This window comes from Arachis ipaensis, chromosome B7 (assembly GCF_059453495.1).
Source record: "Arachis ipaensis isolate K30076 ecotype BB chromosome B7, ASM5945349v1, whole genome shotgun sequence".
Classification (NCBI taxonomy): domain Eukaryota; kingdom Viridiplantae; phylum Streptophyta; class Magnoliopsida; order Fabales; family Fabaceae; genus Arachis; species Arachis ipaensis.
This window is the reverse complement of record NC_142442.1, coordinates 78052936-78070356: the sequence shown is the minus strand read 5'-3', so window position 1 is coordinate 78070356 and position 17421 is coordinate 78052936. Positions and strand designations below refer to the sequence as shown.

The 17421-nt window shown below is 30.9% G+C and overlaps 2 protein-coding genes across 10 annotated transcripts; both read right to left on the bottom strand.

Annotated features, from left to right (window-relative positions):
• Positions 1-547: 547 nt before the first annotated feature.
• LOC107608207 (sugar transport protein 5-like) lies at positions 548-8937 on the bottom strand. Its single transcript, XM_016310069.3, has 4 exons — positions 8669-8937; positions 4165-4484; positions 2398-3024; positions 548-1122 (listed from the first exon to the last, which is right to left on the bottom strand). Exons 1-4 carry the CDS (start codon positions 8922-8924, stop codon positions 691-693), a joined length of 1635 nt encoding a protein of 544 aa, XP_016165555.2. The 5' UTR covers positions 8925-8937; the 3' UTR covers positions 548-690.
• Positions 8938-9773: 836 nt separating this feature from the next.
• Positions 9774-15658, bottom strand: LOC107609298 (MAG2-interacting protein 2). Of its 9 annotated transcripts, none has more exons than XR_002349925.2 (12): positions 15309-15658; positions 14907-15017; positions 14733-14788; positions 14599-14655; positions 14378-14517; positions 13816-13851; positions 13644-13710; positions 13231-13320; positions 12868-12896; positions 12519-12584; positions 11453-11516; positions 10477-10618 (listed from the first exon to the last, which is right to left on the bottom strand). XR_002349925.2 is itself a non-coding variant. In XM_021105857.2 (8 exons), exons 5-8 carry the CDS (start codon positions 12937-12939, stop codon positions 10153-10155), a joined length of 459 nt encoding a protein of 152 aa, XP_020961516.1. In that variant the 5' UTR covers positions 12940-12959; positions 13231-13320; positions 13644-13710; positions 13787-13851; positions 14378-14517; the 3' UTR covers positions 9774-10152. The 9 variants fall into 9 exon arrangements, 2 of the variants coding, with proteins under 2 accessions (XP_020961516.1, XP_020961517.1); XR_015892106.1 differs by having other exon boundaries at positions 12519-12608; positions 12868-12959; positions 13787-13851; positions 15309-15657; XR_015892108.1 differs by having other exon boundaries at positions 13787-13851; positions 15309-15657.
• Between the last annotated feature and the right edge of the window lie 1763 nt (positions 15659-17421).

Sequence of the window (17421 nt, the reverse complement as noted above, 5' to 3'; positions counted from 1 at the left end):
ATTTCTTTATAAAACTCAGAACAGAGCATATGATTATGGAAAGACCGAGGCCCACAAAACAGAGATTGTGACTGCTAAGGAGGGTGCAGGTTTCATTTGGTATACGCTAAGGTTTTATGATTATTTAGAAGATACATTGGACCTCTAATACACTAGTAATGGTGTCTTTATCAATTATCACTGCTGCCTCAATGCTTTTAGTCATTTCAGAGTTAGATACTCCTCAAAGCTTTATTGCCAAACAACATACATCTTGTGGGAAAATCTTTGCTAGATGCATGTTGCTCCTTATTAGCTCATCAGGATACTTTTGTTCGAATAAATTCAAATTTTCAATAAAAGGGAAACAAAACATATACATAAGACTTCTGAAGGTACAAATACATACATAAATTCTTGTACTCATTACAGAAGAAGAGTCAATAAATCAAACATTATTCCCGGCTTACAAAATAATATCACAAATCAAAGGCAACCCAACGGGAGTTTTATTCTCTGTTTTAGGAAATTTCTTTAGTGATGAGTACAATTTGATGGAGAATGAAGATTTTTGTTAAATTTTTAAAGAATATATACAATGCAAATCATAAAATTTTTGCTTGGAGCTTCTTCTACTAAAAGAAGCCATCTTTATTTTTCACCAAAATTTTATTCTTTACAGTAGCATGACCCTGCAATTCATGGAAGATTTTATTGATTAACTTGTGGTTCAACAACGAACCGACGCCAATACCAATGTTTTCCCCATATGATATACATGGAATCCAACGGAATCCCCTTGGTCTCAGGCATGAACAGAATAATGAAGATAGTAATCAGTGCAATCCAAGCCGCATAGAACAGGAACGTCCCAAACTTAAAGTGACATAGCATTCTCAAGAACGTTTGGGATAAAATAAAGACCGTTAATAACTGAACTGCAACGGCAATGCTTTGGCCAGGAGACCTGATCTTTAAGGGGAAGATCTCACTAGGAATCAGCCAGCAGAGGGGGCCCCATGACCAACCGAATCCTGCGGCGTAGAAGCAGAGCAGCACCAATATGAGTATAGTGTTCCCCTTCGAAATGCTTTCTGTGCCTTCAACGCCACTCACTAGTGCTAACACCACACCCACTGCAGTCTTCACAACCATATGACATACAATCATGATAAATATGTGACATGCGTATAAGTTATGCTATCAATTTTAACATTAATAACCGTCATACGACCTATAACAGAATACGATTACTGAAGCCTCATGGTTTGAGCAAGTAAAGCGAAAATTACTTTATTTACGTCTTATTCACAGAAGAGAGGAGAGAGAGAGTATAGAAAATCAATTTTCAGTTGACTAAAATTAGCAAATCCTTTTTTTTTTTTCTAAAATTATTTATTTTGCAGAGAATTCAGGATCTACGACTTATAGTTTATAATTTAAAATTTAAGATAAATAAAATAATTTTAAAATAATTAACTGATATTAATTAAAAAAACGTTAGTTTTTTTAGGACAACTTTCAATATATTTTTAAAGAATCAACCTAAATTGTGTGTATTTTATTGGAAAAATATTAAAAAACAATCAGAATTTATTTTTTTGGCCATTAATTAACTATTAATTTTTAAAAATATGAAATAAAATATATTATTTAATTATTAAACTATAAAAAATTAAACTAAAAAAATTAAATTAATAACTAAATAATAATAATAAAAAATAATAAATTCTTATAATCTCTAACATCTCTCTTCTTATAGTGCACCAAAATAACATCAGCTACCATTAGCAGCTTATTATTAAAATATGATCTAACCTTACAATCCCATTAATTAGACTAGAAAAAAATACGGAATTCTACTCTACCTATTTGAATATAAGTGGCTAATAAATTGGTTAAATTGGATATGTAGTATGTTTATAATTTTGGGTTTGGCTAATAATGTGATTTTAGAGCATAATTAAGATTGTTATTAATAAAAATTTTTAAATATTTTATTTTAATAAATACATAACAATTGTATTGAAAATTAAATTTTGTACAAACTTTTATAATAAATTTTTTATTAATAACTTTTGACATGTGTTTTTAGAAAAGATGTTAGCTAATTTGTATGCATTAGTTAAATTCTTTGATTAGCTCACTCGTTTATTTAAGTAAGTATTATAAGAGGTTCGAATTCTGTTTTATGCATGCAGCTGATAACTAAAAAAATTAATTTTGACATGTTTGATTAAGTTATAATTTAAGAGTCTTCCACTATGAAATTTATATACAAACAATTGCATATAAGTTTTCAACTTAGAGGGAGGTGCATATGTAGTGGCTATGGTACGGTTAATTATTATGAGTATGTCATATTTGAAAGACAAAAGATACATGTTCGTAGATCAAAAGGTTTAAAGATTTGCTTACCATGCAGAGAAGCATTTGAATACCACCAGCAATGAACAAGAATCTGCGACCAAATCGGTCAACAATGGAAGCAGACACCAGTATGGAACCAAGGTTGACGAGTCCCAATATAACAGCTGAAAGCAAAGCGGAGCGGTTACCAAATCCCACAGACTGAAACAAATTAGGCGCATAGAATGCAACGATATTGATCCCAGTAAGTTGCTGAGACAATGGCACAGCAAAAGCCATAACCAGCTGAGGCCTATACTGCCTCTCAAATATGGTTACGAATCTCTCTTGATCCATCATGGCGGTTTTCGAAAACCGAATCAGTTCTTCTAGTTCGGGTCCCACATTTGTTGTGTGGCCTCTTACTTTCTGTAACGCTTGTCGTGCTTGGTCTATTTTGCCACGTTCTACTAAGCTGCTCGGGGTGTCGGGGATGAGGAATGCTCCGACAGTCATGAAGGTGGCTGGGACGGCGGCGAGGCCGAGAGAGAGTCGCCAGCCCCACGAGTGGTTTGCTGTGAAGTAGTTTATAAGGTTCGCGGCCACCACGCCGACTCCGATGAAGAATTGGAAGCCTGTGTTGAAGGCACCTCGCCATTTAGGTGGTGCAATTTCAGACAGGTACACTGGAGTGGCCTTTATTATTTGGTAACATGAAAGTCATGAAGTCATGTCAAAGAAATGGCAGGATATATATACTACTTTTATTAATGTAACTTTTACTTTTTGGATTAAAAATTATTAATAGAAACTAAGAATAAAATATCTATTTTTTATATTCTAAAAAAATTTGTAATATATATATATATATACTAAAAGTGATGTAAATATTATATTTTTTCATTCAAATATTGAATGTTACTTATTAGAATGGAGCAAACTTTTTTTATTCAATATTAGTTAATCTTTTAAAATTATTTTATTTTAAATTTTAAATTTTAAATATTAAATCTTAAATTATTATAATCCTAACCTCTAAATCCTCAAAAAAATAAGTTAAAAAACAACTTTATTTACAATAAAAAAATTGTTAATTATTGACTAATTAATTAAAAATGAGAAATACTAGGGGCCAGCAATTTTTGTGATTTGTAGTCATTAAATAGCCATCAAGATAATTTTAATGGTGTGAGATTGATGTGAGATTTTATCCAATAGCTCACTTTTTTTTTTTTCTAGTTACATGCTGGCCAAAATTTAACAAAGTTGTTCATCCCCTAGATTTTTCCATTAAAAATTACTTCCTATATTACTTCTATAACTTAGTAACTCATCCTAGATGAGTTTTGCTCTGTTGCCAAAAGAATTTGTCTTTTATTTTAGTTATAAATTGATATTCTATTATATGATAATTAAATAATGAGTAAATATTATAGTACGTTGGTTCCTAATATTTTTTTTAAAAATATCTTTTGTTTTAGAGTAAAATAAGAGAAAAATAAAAGAGAAAAAAAATTAAAAATTTTAAAAATAATTTTGTAGAAAATATTTTAATTTCTCTTTCCTCTTTTTTATTTCTCTCCTAATTTCGCTCCAAAAATACCTACCTAATAATGCTAAAAAAATAATTAATAAATATCAAATAAAATAAATTCTAACTATTTTGGACTAATTTATTTTTATTATCAAATATTTTCGAACTAGTCACCAAAAAAAAAATATATTTTCGAACTATATATATGTCATTCAAGCACAACTATTCTTATGTTATTCCTAAAACAAACATTTTTCTCTAAATTACCATTTATAAGCGAATTTAAGTATGTTTCCACTCACTTGATTAGTAAAACCAACTCCAAAGCCTAACAAGATGCGACCCAATATGAGCATGACGATATTTTCAGCGCTACCATTAATGACCCCACCGGCGAAGAAGATACAACCACCCAAGATCATGGTGTTTCTCCGGCCCAATGCCGTGGTGACTCGGCTAGCTAGAAGAGACGACACCAGCCCCGCCAGGTAGAGGGAGGACGTGAACAATGTCAATACTTGACTATCATACACGCAGTATACGTTTGTTTCCGCACTAGCAGCTTTTCTAAGTATTGCTGGAAAGAATTTTTCAAGAAACGGTCTCATAGTTGTTACACCTCCTGAAATTTGAAAAGAAAAAATATTTTGGTGATAATAAAAATTAATTTAAAATGGTTTAAAATATCTTCTTTTATTTTTTAATTATTATTTATCATATTTTGTAATTTTTTATGTAACCTAGTAAATATTTTAAGGAAAAGTCTAGGTTTAGGGCCATAACCAACAAAAAAAATGAGTCATTGGATGAAATCTCACACTAATTTCACACTATTAAAACTATCATTAATGGCTATTTGATGAATACAAACCACAAAAATTACTGTCTCTAACATTTCTCATATTTTAATATAGCAGTAACAATAGAATATTTATTCATAGCACATGTCAGTTAATTTAATTATTTTTTGAATAATTAAAAAATATTAAATATAATTTAAATTAGTAAAGTGATAAAGTAAAGAAATAATCACTTCTAAATTAAAATAGTAAAATACATATTTTATGAAAGTTACAAAATTAATAATAATTAAATAATCTCTCACTTTATCATTTTGTTAATTTCTTTTTTTTTTTTTGGGATGATCTAAATTCAAATTATACGTATGTAGTTGAAAAAAGGGATGACCGAAAATTAAATGTTTTGTTTGCTTTATCTACTTATTTGGAAGCTTCAATTGGGTCTTCACATAAAAATATGCAAATATTTGCTGGTATAAACTAATAAATATGACAAAGGTGTAGGACAACTAAAAATTTTGATTTGTGTTTTAATTTTTTTGTTTTTATTTTTAGTGTTTTTTTATTTTTTAAATTTTATAAAAAAATAAAATAAAATAAAATAAAAATAGAAAATAAGATTTTATTATTTTTATTTTTTTACAAAATCTAAAAAATAAAAATATTAACAATAAAAATAAAAAATAGAAACGTAAACCAAACACTTGAGTCTTTCAAAAATTCTGCGAAGAACTAATGTCTTTTTAAAAAAATAATTAGACAAATAAAATGTCTCCAAAAATTATTAACATTAAGACATTAGATCCGTTCATTAGTCTTGATTTCCGTCAAATTTATATTATGTTTACGTGCCATTTTATCGAGCAAATATGTTGGACACATAACACATTAATGGACACAGAGGCATGAATTTGATCGAAGCCAATAAGAGATTAATAAAATGATCTAACATATGGCAAACGTTAATAATTCTGAGAGATTCATTAATTATTCTAATAGTTTCTTCAAATATTTATTAATTTTTTACAAAAATTTTCCGAAATCTAATTATCATGTCAGTCACCATATCAGACAAATAGGCACAGCCTTCATAGAAGTCAATTGACAGTAAAAGGAAACAAAAAATTAATGTATTGAACTTTAATAATCTTTAAAAACTTAATTATCCACAGCACATTATTCGTCTTTTGCAAAATTTTGGTGCATAGTGATTATTAGTGCATGCAACCTTATATAGCAATAATAGCATCATGGATTTTAATAAGACTATACTTGGCTAACTACTATAATGCACGAATACGAATAGAGATATAAGATACGATATGATATATTTTATATCGATATATAAATTTTAAAATTATTTAAGATACAAGAATAGTATACATATAAATTATAAATTTTTTTAAAAAATAGTAATAATATTTTAATATTTTATTATTATAATTAAAATCATATTTTTTATATTTTGATAACACTCTTTATAAATAACATTTTTTAATTAAAAAACATTGTTTATCAATAAAAAGAACATATCTACCGTAATCACCATAACATATTAATACTAAAATCATACACATAACATTTCCCTCATATTTTATAATTCTAACCTGAATAAGTTTTGGTCATTTAGGCTGGCTCAACAAAATAGCTAATTACGCGTTCTTGGTGGAATGAAAATAAATTTTACTCAATTTTATCTATTATTTATCACGTATTATTAATTTTGTAATTAAAATATATCACATGTTATTTTTTTATTATAATTATAATTAAATATTTTTTTAAAATTAATAAATTTTCTCTTCCTTTCTTTATCTTCCTCCTCTTTCTCTTTTTCTTTTTTCTTTCTCTCTCTCATTTCTTCACCTATTTTATTTCTCTTATATATCATTATCAATAATTAATTATAAATTTAACAATCAAAAGATACAACATGGCATTCTCTAATTATAATTAAAATTAAAATTAAAATATAATTATATTATATTACTAATTTAACAACAAAAATATATCACATGACACTCTATATCATTAAAATTGAGACGAAATATTTTTTTCTAAAATTAATAAATTCTTTTCTTCCGTCTTCTTATCTACTTTTCTCTCATTTTCTATTTTTCTCTACTATTCCTACTCTATATATAACTTATAATTTATATTTTATATTATTAATTTGACAAACCAAAATGTGTCTCAATATATTCTTTCATTATAATTAAAATAAAATATTTTTTCTAAAATTAGCAAACTCTCTCTCTCTCTTCTTCTTCTTTATCTTTCTTTCTCTTTTCTCTCTCATTCTCTATCTCTCTCTACATTTCTGTTCTACTAAAAATAAAATTAATAAAATAATACAATTCAAATAAATTCATAAAATTATAAAAAATACACTAAATTTATAATTAAATATAATTAAAATTTATTTCATAATATTATTCACATAAAAATATATTATCATTATTATATACATATTTTTTTAGTTTTTTTATTTAGTTTCATATTTTTACTGCTTATCTTTCTAATCTATATTTTTACTTCTCTTCTTTCAAATATTTACTACATATAATTTGGAGAGAATATTAATGTTGTGATTAATAATTAGAATCAATATTCAATTGTTTTAAAAAAATTAATTTTGAGTTAATTTTATAACTATCAATATAATTTTTCTATACTAATATTTAATTATATTTTTATATATAAAAAGAGAAAAATATTTTTTTAAATAATAAACATAAAAATTAATTATTTTTATTTATACAACAAACTTAACACCTAATCAAATATAAAAGTATAAACATTAAATTCTTTCAATTTTTTACATAATGAATGTTAAAATTAATTTTTAATAAAAAAATTAATCTTTTTCACATGAAAATGATAACTAAAAAACTTATTATTTGATTTTTTTATCTACAAAGACCCTAGTCTTCTTATCTGATAAGAACTTTTGTCTCTTACAACCTTTTTATAAAAACAATTTGGTTTTGTAAATCTTTTTTGTTATATTCTATAATATCGTGACAAAATCGATATAGTTTCAAAAAATTTATATTCTCGTAATGTTATTACGACTAAAAACACTAGTTAGTCCAATACCAAACCACCAATTTTAATTTTGAAAAGGTAATTTCAAAAAAAAATATTGAATTGTAATTGTTTTTTTTTTTTTCAATAGCATATTTATAAATAGTTGAAAATTAGAGCAATACATGAATTAGAAGAAAAAATATATTTTTCGTATGACTATCATAACTAGAAGCACAAACTAACATTACATATCTACCTAACGGTTTGCAACCTGAAAGACATCCTGACTGTTTGGTACTATATTATTGAAAAATGCAAAGTCAGTTTGGTTTGTTAGCATTTTCCCTTGCATAATTTAGTCTCATGACATAACGAAGACCGTTAGATAAGGAATAGTCCAACCACATAACAACCTTACTATTACCTCTGTTTTTTCCCCTCTTTTAATGGTTTACTAATTTTCAAGATCTCGTCTACGGTGCTTAAAATTTACTTATAGGACTCAAAAATGAAGGGATAGATCCCACCTTACTTTGCACTACTTATTGACAAATTCAACAGAAGTTCAATCGGTACCAAAAAAATCTTCCGCTTTATTTTCAAAGGCGAATTTAGGGATTAGACATTGAAAATGTTACAACAATTAACTGACAAAAATGAATAGCATATATTAAACAATCACCTGACCTTACAGAAGGGGCTAAACTAGAAAATGGATAATTAATTGGATCGAAACACTTTGAATATATAAGAAAACAAAAATTAGCAAATCACAGTTGTGAAATTGTTGGGAATTAATTTTGATTTCTTTACAATATCTTAGATTTGAGACCTATATGAATATGAACAATTGTCATTAGAGAAAAAAAATTTATTATAGACTGTAAGACTGACTACATATTTCGAAACAGAAAAACAAAACGTAACTGTGGGTAATTTAGACAAATTAAATTAAATAAAAGAAAAATGAAAATACCCGAAATCCCAATGTCATATCCAAAAATGAGTCCACCGGATGCAGCAACAATACAAGTGATGACAACGGAGAATGTGATCCTACCATCGAATCCGTTAGCCGAAGCATCAATGGCGAATCCCCCTGCTGCCATTAATATATTTCGTTTATCTACTTCTCTACTCTTGTCTAAGGCTTTCAATAAGTGCAGAAAGAAACTGTATATATAGAGGGTGAGGCGCGCATGCGACTTTATTACTTTCTCTTTATTGTGCATAAATTGTCACTTGTCCCAATGCTATTAAATGTTAAATACTTAAATGGGATTTCGTCTACTACTTGACTCAGACTCAAGAATTTGATTATGGATTTATTATTGGTATTTTGCTTGAAAATGGGTATAAGGAGTGTATTTACAATTTAGTGGATGTATCACATCCAAGCTTCAACACACAGAGGGTGTGGTGCATGTAGCACGTGGGAGGTATGGTTGACATGTGACGAAGTCTGCATGGTTAGATTTGCAGCACGTGGACACTACAAAAAATTCTGGTAAAAACGGCGATTTTTTTCGGTATTTACGGTGGTTTGAACCGCCATTATTACCAATAATGGCGGTTTCGTGAAGTGACGTAATTCTGGGCGCCATTCTGGTTATTACGGTGGTTTTCTGAAAACCGCCACAATTCCTTAGGTTAAAACGGCGGTTTTTGAATAGGTTAAAACGGCGGTTCAAACCGTCATTATTTCCAGGGTTAAAATGGCGGTTTTTGGATAGGTTAAAACGGCAGTTCAAACCACCGTTATTTTCAGGTTAAAATGGCGGTTTTGGATAGGTTAAAACGGCGGTTTGAACCGCCATTATTACCCTGACAGAGTGACGTTTTAATTGGTTAAAACGGCATTTTTGAACCGCCATTTTTACCCTGACAGTAGCATTTTGATTAGTTAAAATGGCATTTTTGAACCGCCGTTTTACCCTGACAGTGACATTTTTTATCGTTTAAAAAAATAATTTTTACTGTTATTTTTATTGCGTTAAATAAATAATTTTGTGATTAAAATTTCACAATAGCAAAAAATCATAATCCATAAATGAAATATTATATAACTCATAAACAAAATATTAATATAATATATAATTTTTTATTATTGAAAATCAAAAGTAATAACTCTTATACAAAACCTTGTCTTACTAAACTTACCAAAATACAAGCATTGCAAATTTGCAATAAACACTAATTAGTTAAATCTACCATCCAGTTCACTAAACTATGTTAATATCTAATAATGTATTTAAATCATCTAATAAGTGCTGTTTTTACTACTTAGAATATGAATATACAAGAGAAGTAGCTTAGCTTAGCTTAGCTAAGTGATGATGAATAAGATTTGGAGGCCAAAAGTTTTCTCCTTTTGTAATTAACTTTAAAACAAGCTTGCCTTAGTTTTTTGGTCTCTTATGTGAGTTTCATCCTGAGAACTTGTTCCAACATCTTTGTTTCTTACTCCATCTTGTAAGGAGAATCTGAGATAGAAAATGACTCAAGTTCAGAAAATGATCATATACTAAGTGTATATGTATACAAAAAAGATGAAATACGCTCTAATTATATATGGATATGAATGACATGTGGAAAGCAGAAAAAAATAATATATATATTGCAAATCACCTGAAACTGCAGCTTCTCTAGCAATAGCTTCCTCAACAGCTGCTATTTCATTTGCAGACCTCAGGCCAAGAAGTCTAGCAACTTCAATAAGTTCATCAACATGAAAATATGCTCCAGTTGGACTTGTGATTGCCATTTTCACAATCTCCATAGGATCTTTTATTTGCCTGAATTGCATGGGCAGAATGTTCACCCCAAGGTTGGGAAGCTTAACTGTAAGTGCATCAATAATATCTGCCTCTGCCTTGACATTTGCACTATTTGGATATAGGTTAAGGCATTCTCTAGCATTCCAGATCTGGAACAATTTACAGCACCGTAATTAACCAATTCATGCAGTTGAGATCATGTAACAAAAAAAAATGCACAGTTCCATCTATTATCCCATTTATGGCTTCAATAGCATGCTTTGCATTGGGAACAAGTCTTAGACATTAGATGTTAGAATTACTATGTTGTAACAGAAAATCTTACTTCTGAACAAGAAAGACTTGAAGCTGAGAATTCACTCAATGGCACATACTAGCACAGGCACATATAGATATAAGATATGAATAGAAATGTCTTAGAACTTGGTAAGTTTTGGGATCCAAAGGATAAGTACCCAGCTTAAGAACACAATGATATCACAATCAAATATAAACTAAAAGGAGGCCATGGTACATAATGGTTTATAGGAGGACGAATTTTGTTGACACTGAAAGATATTGGATGCATATGTGTCAGTCGGTACTCACTGGTTGATAGAAGATACATGGCATAGGACCATGGAAGGCAATCAATTAAGCAAAACCATGTAAATAATGTTTTATCAAAATTTGAAAAATAGTGAAATTTTGATTTCAAGATAATTGTCGGAATATAAGTCTTTAGATTTCCCAAGAAGCCATTAGATAGCTCTTAACAACAGCCAAATCATGGACAATCTCAAAGAAAGGTGTTAAATGATGGCAAGCAGGTGTAATAGATGTACTAGTAGAAAAATGAACAAATATAGTAACAAAAAAAAGTGGTTAACAACATTTACGAAGAGGAGGTTTGGGAAAATTCTTAAGATATTCTTTTGGGAAAATTCATTAATAACGCATTCTCAATTATAGTGTTATTAACTAGTAAGAGATGCTGTCATTACAAGGTTTCCTGTGCTGCGAAGAGGAGGCTTTAGTCTTCAATGGATGGATGAAAAATTCAAATTACTACACTCAAAACATCAGAATTATGCCATTGAAGTAGCCAAACAATATACCACCATATAAAATGTAAGGATGGCTCTTCACCATCAGAAATAGATAGTAAAGTTCAAACATAATGTACCTTCAAATATTAATTACTATTTGGATTTACGTGGCCCCTATTAATTAAATGGATGGATATTAATTAAACACCAAAAGTCATGGTCCTATGAAAGAAGAGTATAGTGGGTTCCATAAAGTAATAAACTTTAGAGATTAAATCAAAGCAATTAATCTGCATCGGTAGGCAGGGATCTAGGATGATATTTTTGGCTTTTTGTAATTAGCTAAGACCTATATATAATGCCTGCATTTTTGTTCCCTTTATGCCCCCAAATAAATATCACTACTATACTGTATATAGTAGTGCTTGTTTACAGTAACATACTACTTATATTTGACCATACTATATAATATTTAACAATTATAAGGCAATCATTAATCATACGATAGAAACGTTTCACCATACATATATCTCTACAATTTTATTACTCTCAGCAACAAGGCCTACACAAATAAATATTGTCCTCTTCTTATTTAAATAAATATATCGTACATTTATATATCACCCAAATATTTATTCGGCAAAACATATAGCTGTGTCTCTTTGAAGTTTAGGGGCTATGAACGAATTGGACTAAATCTCTTGCTTGCAATGCATACACAAAATATTTCAGTATTTACAATGATATAATGTCATGCTGTATAAAGTTGTGACATGTAGTAGTTCAAAAGTAGCAGCATCAATCTGGTGCCAGGATATGGGACAGGAGGAGTAGTAGTTGTGGAGTAGAGTATATATAATTAAGTTCATGAATATATATTAGGGTGAATATATAACTGTAGCGATCCAGCATAAGAAATTTATGGTGATCGCTCTTTATTATGATTAGAATGAGATGCATTTTTTGAGAAAAACTCATCCAAAAGAGATTGCAAGTAATTGATAACATCTTTGGTCCAAACCTCAGAACGAGCCAGCTGAATTTTGTCAGCAGCCCCAGAAGAAATACTACCAGAACCAGCTCGAACCTGCAAAGTTCAAACATAATGTACCTTCAAATATTAAAAGGTAACAGCAAATCAGATAGATAAATATAACATTGGTCATCAGTTAAAGCTAAACTGATAAAATACTTTCATGAGTAAAGGCTAAACTCCATAATATGTAAGTGGAATCAAAATTTATACTCCATTAATTAGTTGACAATTGAAGACGATCATAATCACACTGCAATGGAAAAACATTAGTTGATAACATAAAGTAAACTTTTAAATAACCAAAATAACCTCTTAAGAAGATCATAGTTATCACCTGGATAACCGGAGAATCAGGTTCCAGTTCTGTCATAAAAGCATTGATAAGGGCAGAATTTAGTTGAAGCATTTCATCGAGCAGGTTGTGTGCTAGTAAAATAAAAATGAATTCACATAGAAAAATATATTAGTTATACACGGAGAAATTCACATAGAGTTTATTTCTCTTTTCATTTGTCTAATGAAATTTTTTTTAGGAGTCAAATCAAACTCTAAATCTTTTTATCAGTAGAAAGGGTGTCTAAAGTCTCCATTAAATCTAAATTACTGCTGATGTTAACTAAACTTCCAAATATATTAATACTCCTCCTTCTCCTTCTAAAGTTCAACATGAAGGAACAGGAGATTATAAGGGTCACACCTGAAATGGGATTGAATGAAGAAAGGGGTCTCCAGACTTGCCATATTCTTTGACAGCAGATTCCTGAAGCAATCTCGACCACGGTTGCCCCTGTCCCACGACACCAAAATTTAAAGCTTTCAACAAAACAATCCACCACATAGTAAGATATAAAGCATGAGCTTTCATATTAAGAATCAATGAACTTTTTGGCATAGAAAATTTACTTATATTTATATAATTTCAGTACTAGCTATTACTGCATGAATTAAATAATTTGGTTAAGTATATATGCATGAATATGATCAAGTAGTCTAAGTTGTTATATATATATAAACATACATGGCTAGTCTGATTTTATTTATCTCAACATTATATATCTAAAAGGACAAAAATTAACATGATTCACCAAGTAGAAATGAATGAAACATCACCTTAAAAAGAATCAGAAACTCTTGAAGCAAACTCTTGAGCAGCCCTCATGGAATTAACATAGTAAATCTAAAAAAATTTTACTGTTAAACTTTGGACTCTTTGATGCTACGGTAATCATAGAACAAACAACAAGAAATCCTACATGCTTGTTGAGTGGAGTATGATAAGTACCGAATGATGATGCCGGGATAATGCCATTGTCATAGCCTGAAAACGCAACCCATTGCTAAATTGAATTAAACAAGAATAAAAGGACTTGAAAGAATGAATTTGACCCAAACCTTTCAGATCCACTACACAATTCAAATATTCTTTGATTAAGGGCTCAGAACAAAACAAGAAACCAAGTTACATTGCGTGTTTAATTCTGTGTTGAAACTTGAATTCAGATTACTTGTTTAATATTGACAAACTCATTTTTAAAATAAACACACATAAATTACTTCATACATCAATAGTATAACTCCTAACAAGTTACATTGCATGTTTAATTCTGTGTTGAAACTTGAATTCAGATTACTTGTTTAATATTGACAAACTCATTTTTAAAATAAACACACATAAATTACTTCATATATCAATAGTATAACTCCTAATGAAAATATATTTTTCTTTTAACATTCTTTTTCCAGAGACCAAGCCAAGAGGATGGATGCCAAACTTATGTTTAACTGCTCTAAAATCCAAATTAATACTGATAAATATGCAAAATTAAATAAGAAAAAATTCTCACGTCATTTGTTTCAGAAGCTTCTCTGCTTCTATCCGTCTTTTCTCCCACTCCTCTCTTACTTTCCTATTTATTGTCATGATTTGCGGCTAAACATTTGAGGTGACAACAGTCTGATGTCTTGTCTTCTCAAAATCAACCCGCTAGTAGGAAAATTCTTGAAAGTAAGAAATTTTATTAAGTTATGAGAGAATATTCCTGCAAGCAGGTAGAGAACAACTAACCTGTTTTGACATTCTAATCAGGTTACTTATCAGTCCACGCATTCTTTCCTCCACACACTGAAAACTCAGTTTGAATAAGTAAGATTACATGCAAACCTACTGTTATAAAAATTGAAATCTTAGTTGAATCTCACCAGTGACAAGCATCTCTCCACATCATTGTTCACACCCTTCAAGCCATACTTAAACACTGACAGTAATAACACAAAACAACTGTCTATAAGGCCTGTTGTGGCTAGTTTGTATCCATATAAGCTCAAAAGGAAAAATTAAAATAGATGGAGATAACACATGAAAATGACACTTACTAATCTCAAACAAAATTTTCTGGAGTGGAATTTTCTGCAAAATTAGCCTTTCCGCTTCTTCTTGCACAGCTCTTCGAGTTGCTTCTGAAACCCGACTGTCCTCCTTGGGACCTGAAAATAACTGCTCTTAATTCATTGAAGCAATTCATCAAACATGTGCTATGTAAATCAGCATCAACGAGCATATCTACAAATCAAAACCGCGAAGCGAATGCATATTTGTATACATGCATGTAAGCAAAAAAATCGAAGAAATTTCATGAAGATCTTACCCCCAATTTCTGCTAACAAAGAGAAAATCAAAACATAGCATTAAAGAAATAGAAGTAGTAACAATTAGCAAATACAAATATGAGTAATTAAAAGAGGAGAATGTGCATTTGTATATAAAACTAGTTCAACCAAGATGGAGAAGGAGAAGCTTCACAGAGCACAACACAGTGGAGCAGGAAACTTTGATGGAGGAGATCGCAGCTGGAAGAAAAGCGTTGATTGAGGAGATTGCCGCCAGTCGCCAGAAGAGAGCGTCATGGATGAGATCGCAGATCTCACGCCGCTGCAATGGAGTTTCTTCTTGGTTCTCACATTGTGATGGAGTTTCCATAGATTGATTAGCACAGTATTTATTAGTAAAATATAAGAGTTAGGTTTTAACTTTTTATATTAGTGAAGTAGATAATAAGATACTGCCGTTTAAAACCGCCAAATTCGCTAAAGAATCGCCGTTCCACAAGCAAATTACGGCAGTCACACAAACCGCCTCAGTTTATCAATATAACGGCGATGTTTTAAATTTGCCATTATGTTTATGCCATTTTATACCAGTTTTTTTGTAGTGGGAGGGCGTGTTGAGTGAGCACTCAGAGAGTGTGTTGACACGTGACGAAGTTTGCTTGGTTGGATCTGCAACACGTGGGGGCGTGCTAAGTCAACACGCATGGGGCGTATTGACACGTGACTCACTTTGATTAGCTGATGAAACAACACATGGAGGGCGTGCTGAGGGCTCCCCTCTATATAAGGCAAAGTTAGGTACCATTTTCATTGTGAAGAAGAGTGTTATTTGAGTGTGTTGATAGTGTGAAGAAGAGTGTTATTTGAGTGTTTTTTGAGTGTGTTGATAGTGTAATAGAAGGTACTGCAAATTTGGTAGTGTATCACAACGGTGAGATTATACGGAATACTTATGAGAGAGTGAGGTTTGTGCATTAGAATCCATTTTCATTTGTGGTTCCATGCACCATGACGTTAATGGAACTTTAGAACAGTCTCTGTCAAAGCATGGAGAACGGTATGTTGAGGAGAGTGAGCAGTATTCTGCACCAAAATTCGGTTGTAGTTTTTGGTGGTCTAATACAGTTTGATATTATGCCGATCATTGACGAAGCGCGTATGCAGAATATGTTCCAAATTCACTAGCAGACTCAGAGGCGACAGCCACATATTGAGTTGTATGTTGATTTTGAAAACGTAGAGGCAAATAAGTTTCAAAATGATTTAGATATAGAGGATGATAGAGTTGCAGTGTACGAAGGAATGAATAGTGACAACGAAGAGGACTTTGAAGCCACTTATAAAGCCGGCGACGAAGACGAGGATGTGATGGGAGAGTTGAGGCAGCAGCGGAGAATGTAGTGGTTCATCTCTTATTTAGTCAACCGATGAACGTAACTTGGATATTGATGCCATGCATGCACCAGAATTTATGGAATATGAAAACATAGGTACGTGATGAATGAATAATATGTTTTTGTTAATTTATATTTTGGATTGATTAATGAATGATGATTTCTTCTTTCTGTAGGCGTTGCTGATCTTGAGGACGGAGAGTTCCGGATTGGATTGGATTATAGTTCTAGAAAGTCGGTCATCGCAGCAATTAGAAGTTACACTATTTCTAGAGGAGTTGACTACAATGTGTGTGAGTCTGAGCCACAGACGTTCTATACAAAATGCAAGACGTACGGACGTGGATGCGATTGGCTTATCCGAGCTAGCTTGATACGAAAAAGGTTGTTGGGAGATACGCAGATACAACGGTAGGCACATGTGCACAATGGGAATGATTTCACATGATCATTCCAAGTTGGACTCGGATAAAGTTGCTGATAAGGCCATTGGTCAAGACCGACCCATCCATCAAGGTGAAATCTATAATAGCGGAAGTCTAGTCAAGGTTCAACTATACCATTAGTTACCGAAAGGCTTGGTTGGCAAATCAGAAGTCCATGGCCAAAGTTTTCGGTGGTTGGGAGGATTCTTACAAAGCTTTGCCATAGTGGCTCTCGGTCATGGTTCAGAAGATGCCTAGTTCAATTGTCCAAATAGAAACACGACCACTGTACAACAGGAGTGACGAGGCAGACGGTGTCAGAATACTTCATCGCGTATTTTGGAGTTTCAAACCATGCATTAGGGCGTTCAGGCATTGCAAGCCTTTAGTTCAAGTTGACGGCACACATCTATACGGAAAAAATACAAAGGTACATTTCTGGTTACTGTTGCACAAGATGGG

Excerpts from the sequence above, each read along its gene's own strand:
- LOC107608207 (XM_016310069.3), bottom strand. The coding sequence starts at position 8,924 with ATGCACAATAAAGAGAAAGTAATAAAGTCGCATGCGCGCCTCACCCTC. Across the intron at positions 3,025-4,164 it reads GAGTTGGTTTTACTAATCAA|GCCACTCCAGTGTACCTGTC; the intron begins GTGAGTGGAAAC and ends CAAATAATAAAG. Across the intron at positions 1,123-2,397 it reads TTCAAATGCTTCTCTGCATG|ACTGCAGTGGGTGTGGTGTT; the intron begins GTAAGCAAATCT and ends ATGGTTGTGAAG.
- LOC107609298 (XM_021105857.2), bottom strand. The coding sequence starts at position 12,939 with ATGCTTCAACTAAATTCTGCCCTTATCAATGCTTTTATGACAGAACTG. Across the intron at positions 12,585-12,867 it reads CTGATTCTCCGGTTATCCAG|GTTCGAGCTGGTTCTGGTAG; the intron begins GTGATAACTATG and ends TGAACTTTGCAG. Across the intron at positions 10,619-12,518 it reads TTCAGCTGGCTCGTTCTGAG|ATCTGGAATGCTAGAGAATG; the intron begins GTTTGGACCAAA and ends AAATTGTTCCAG.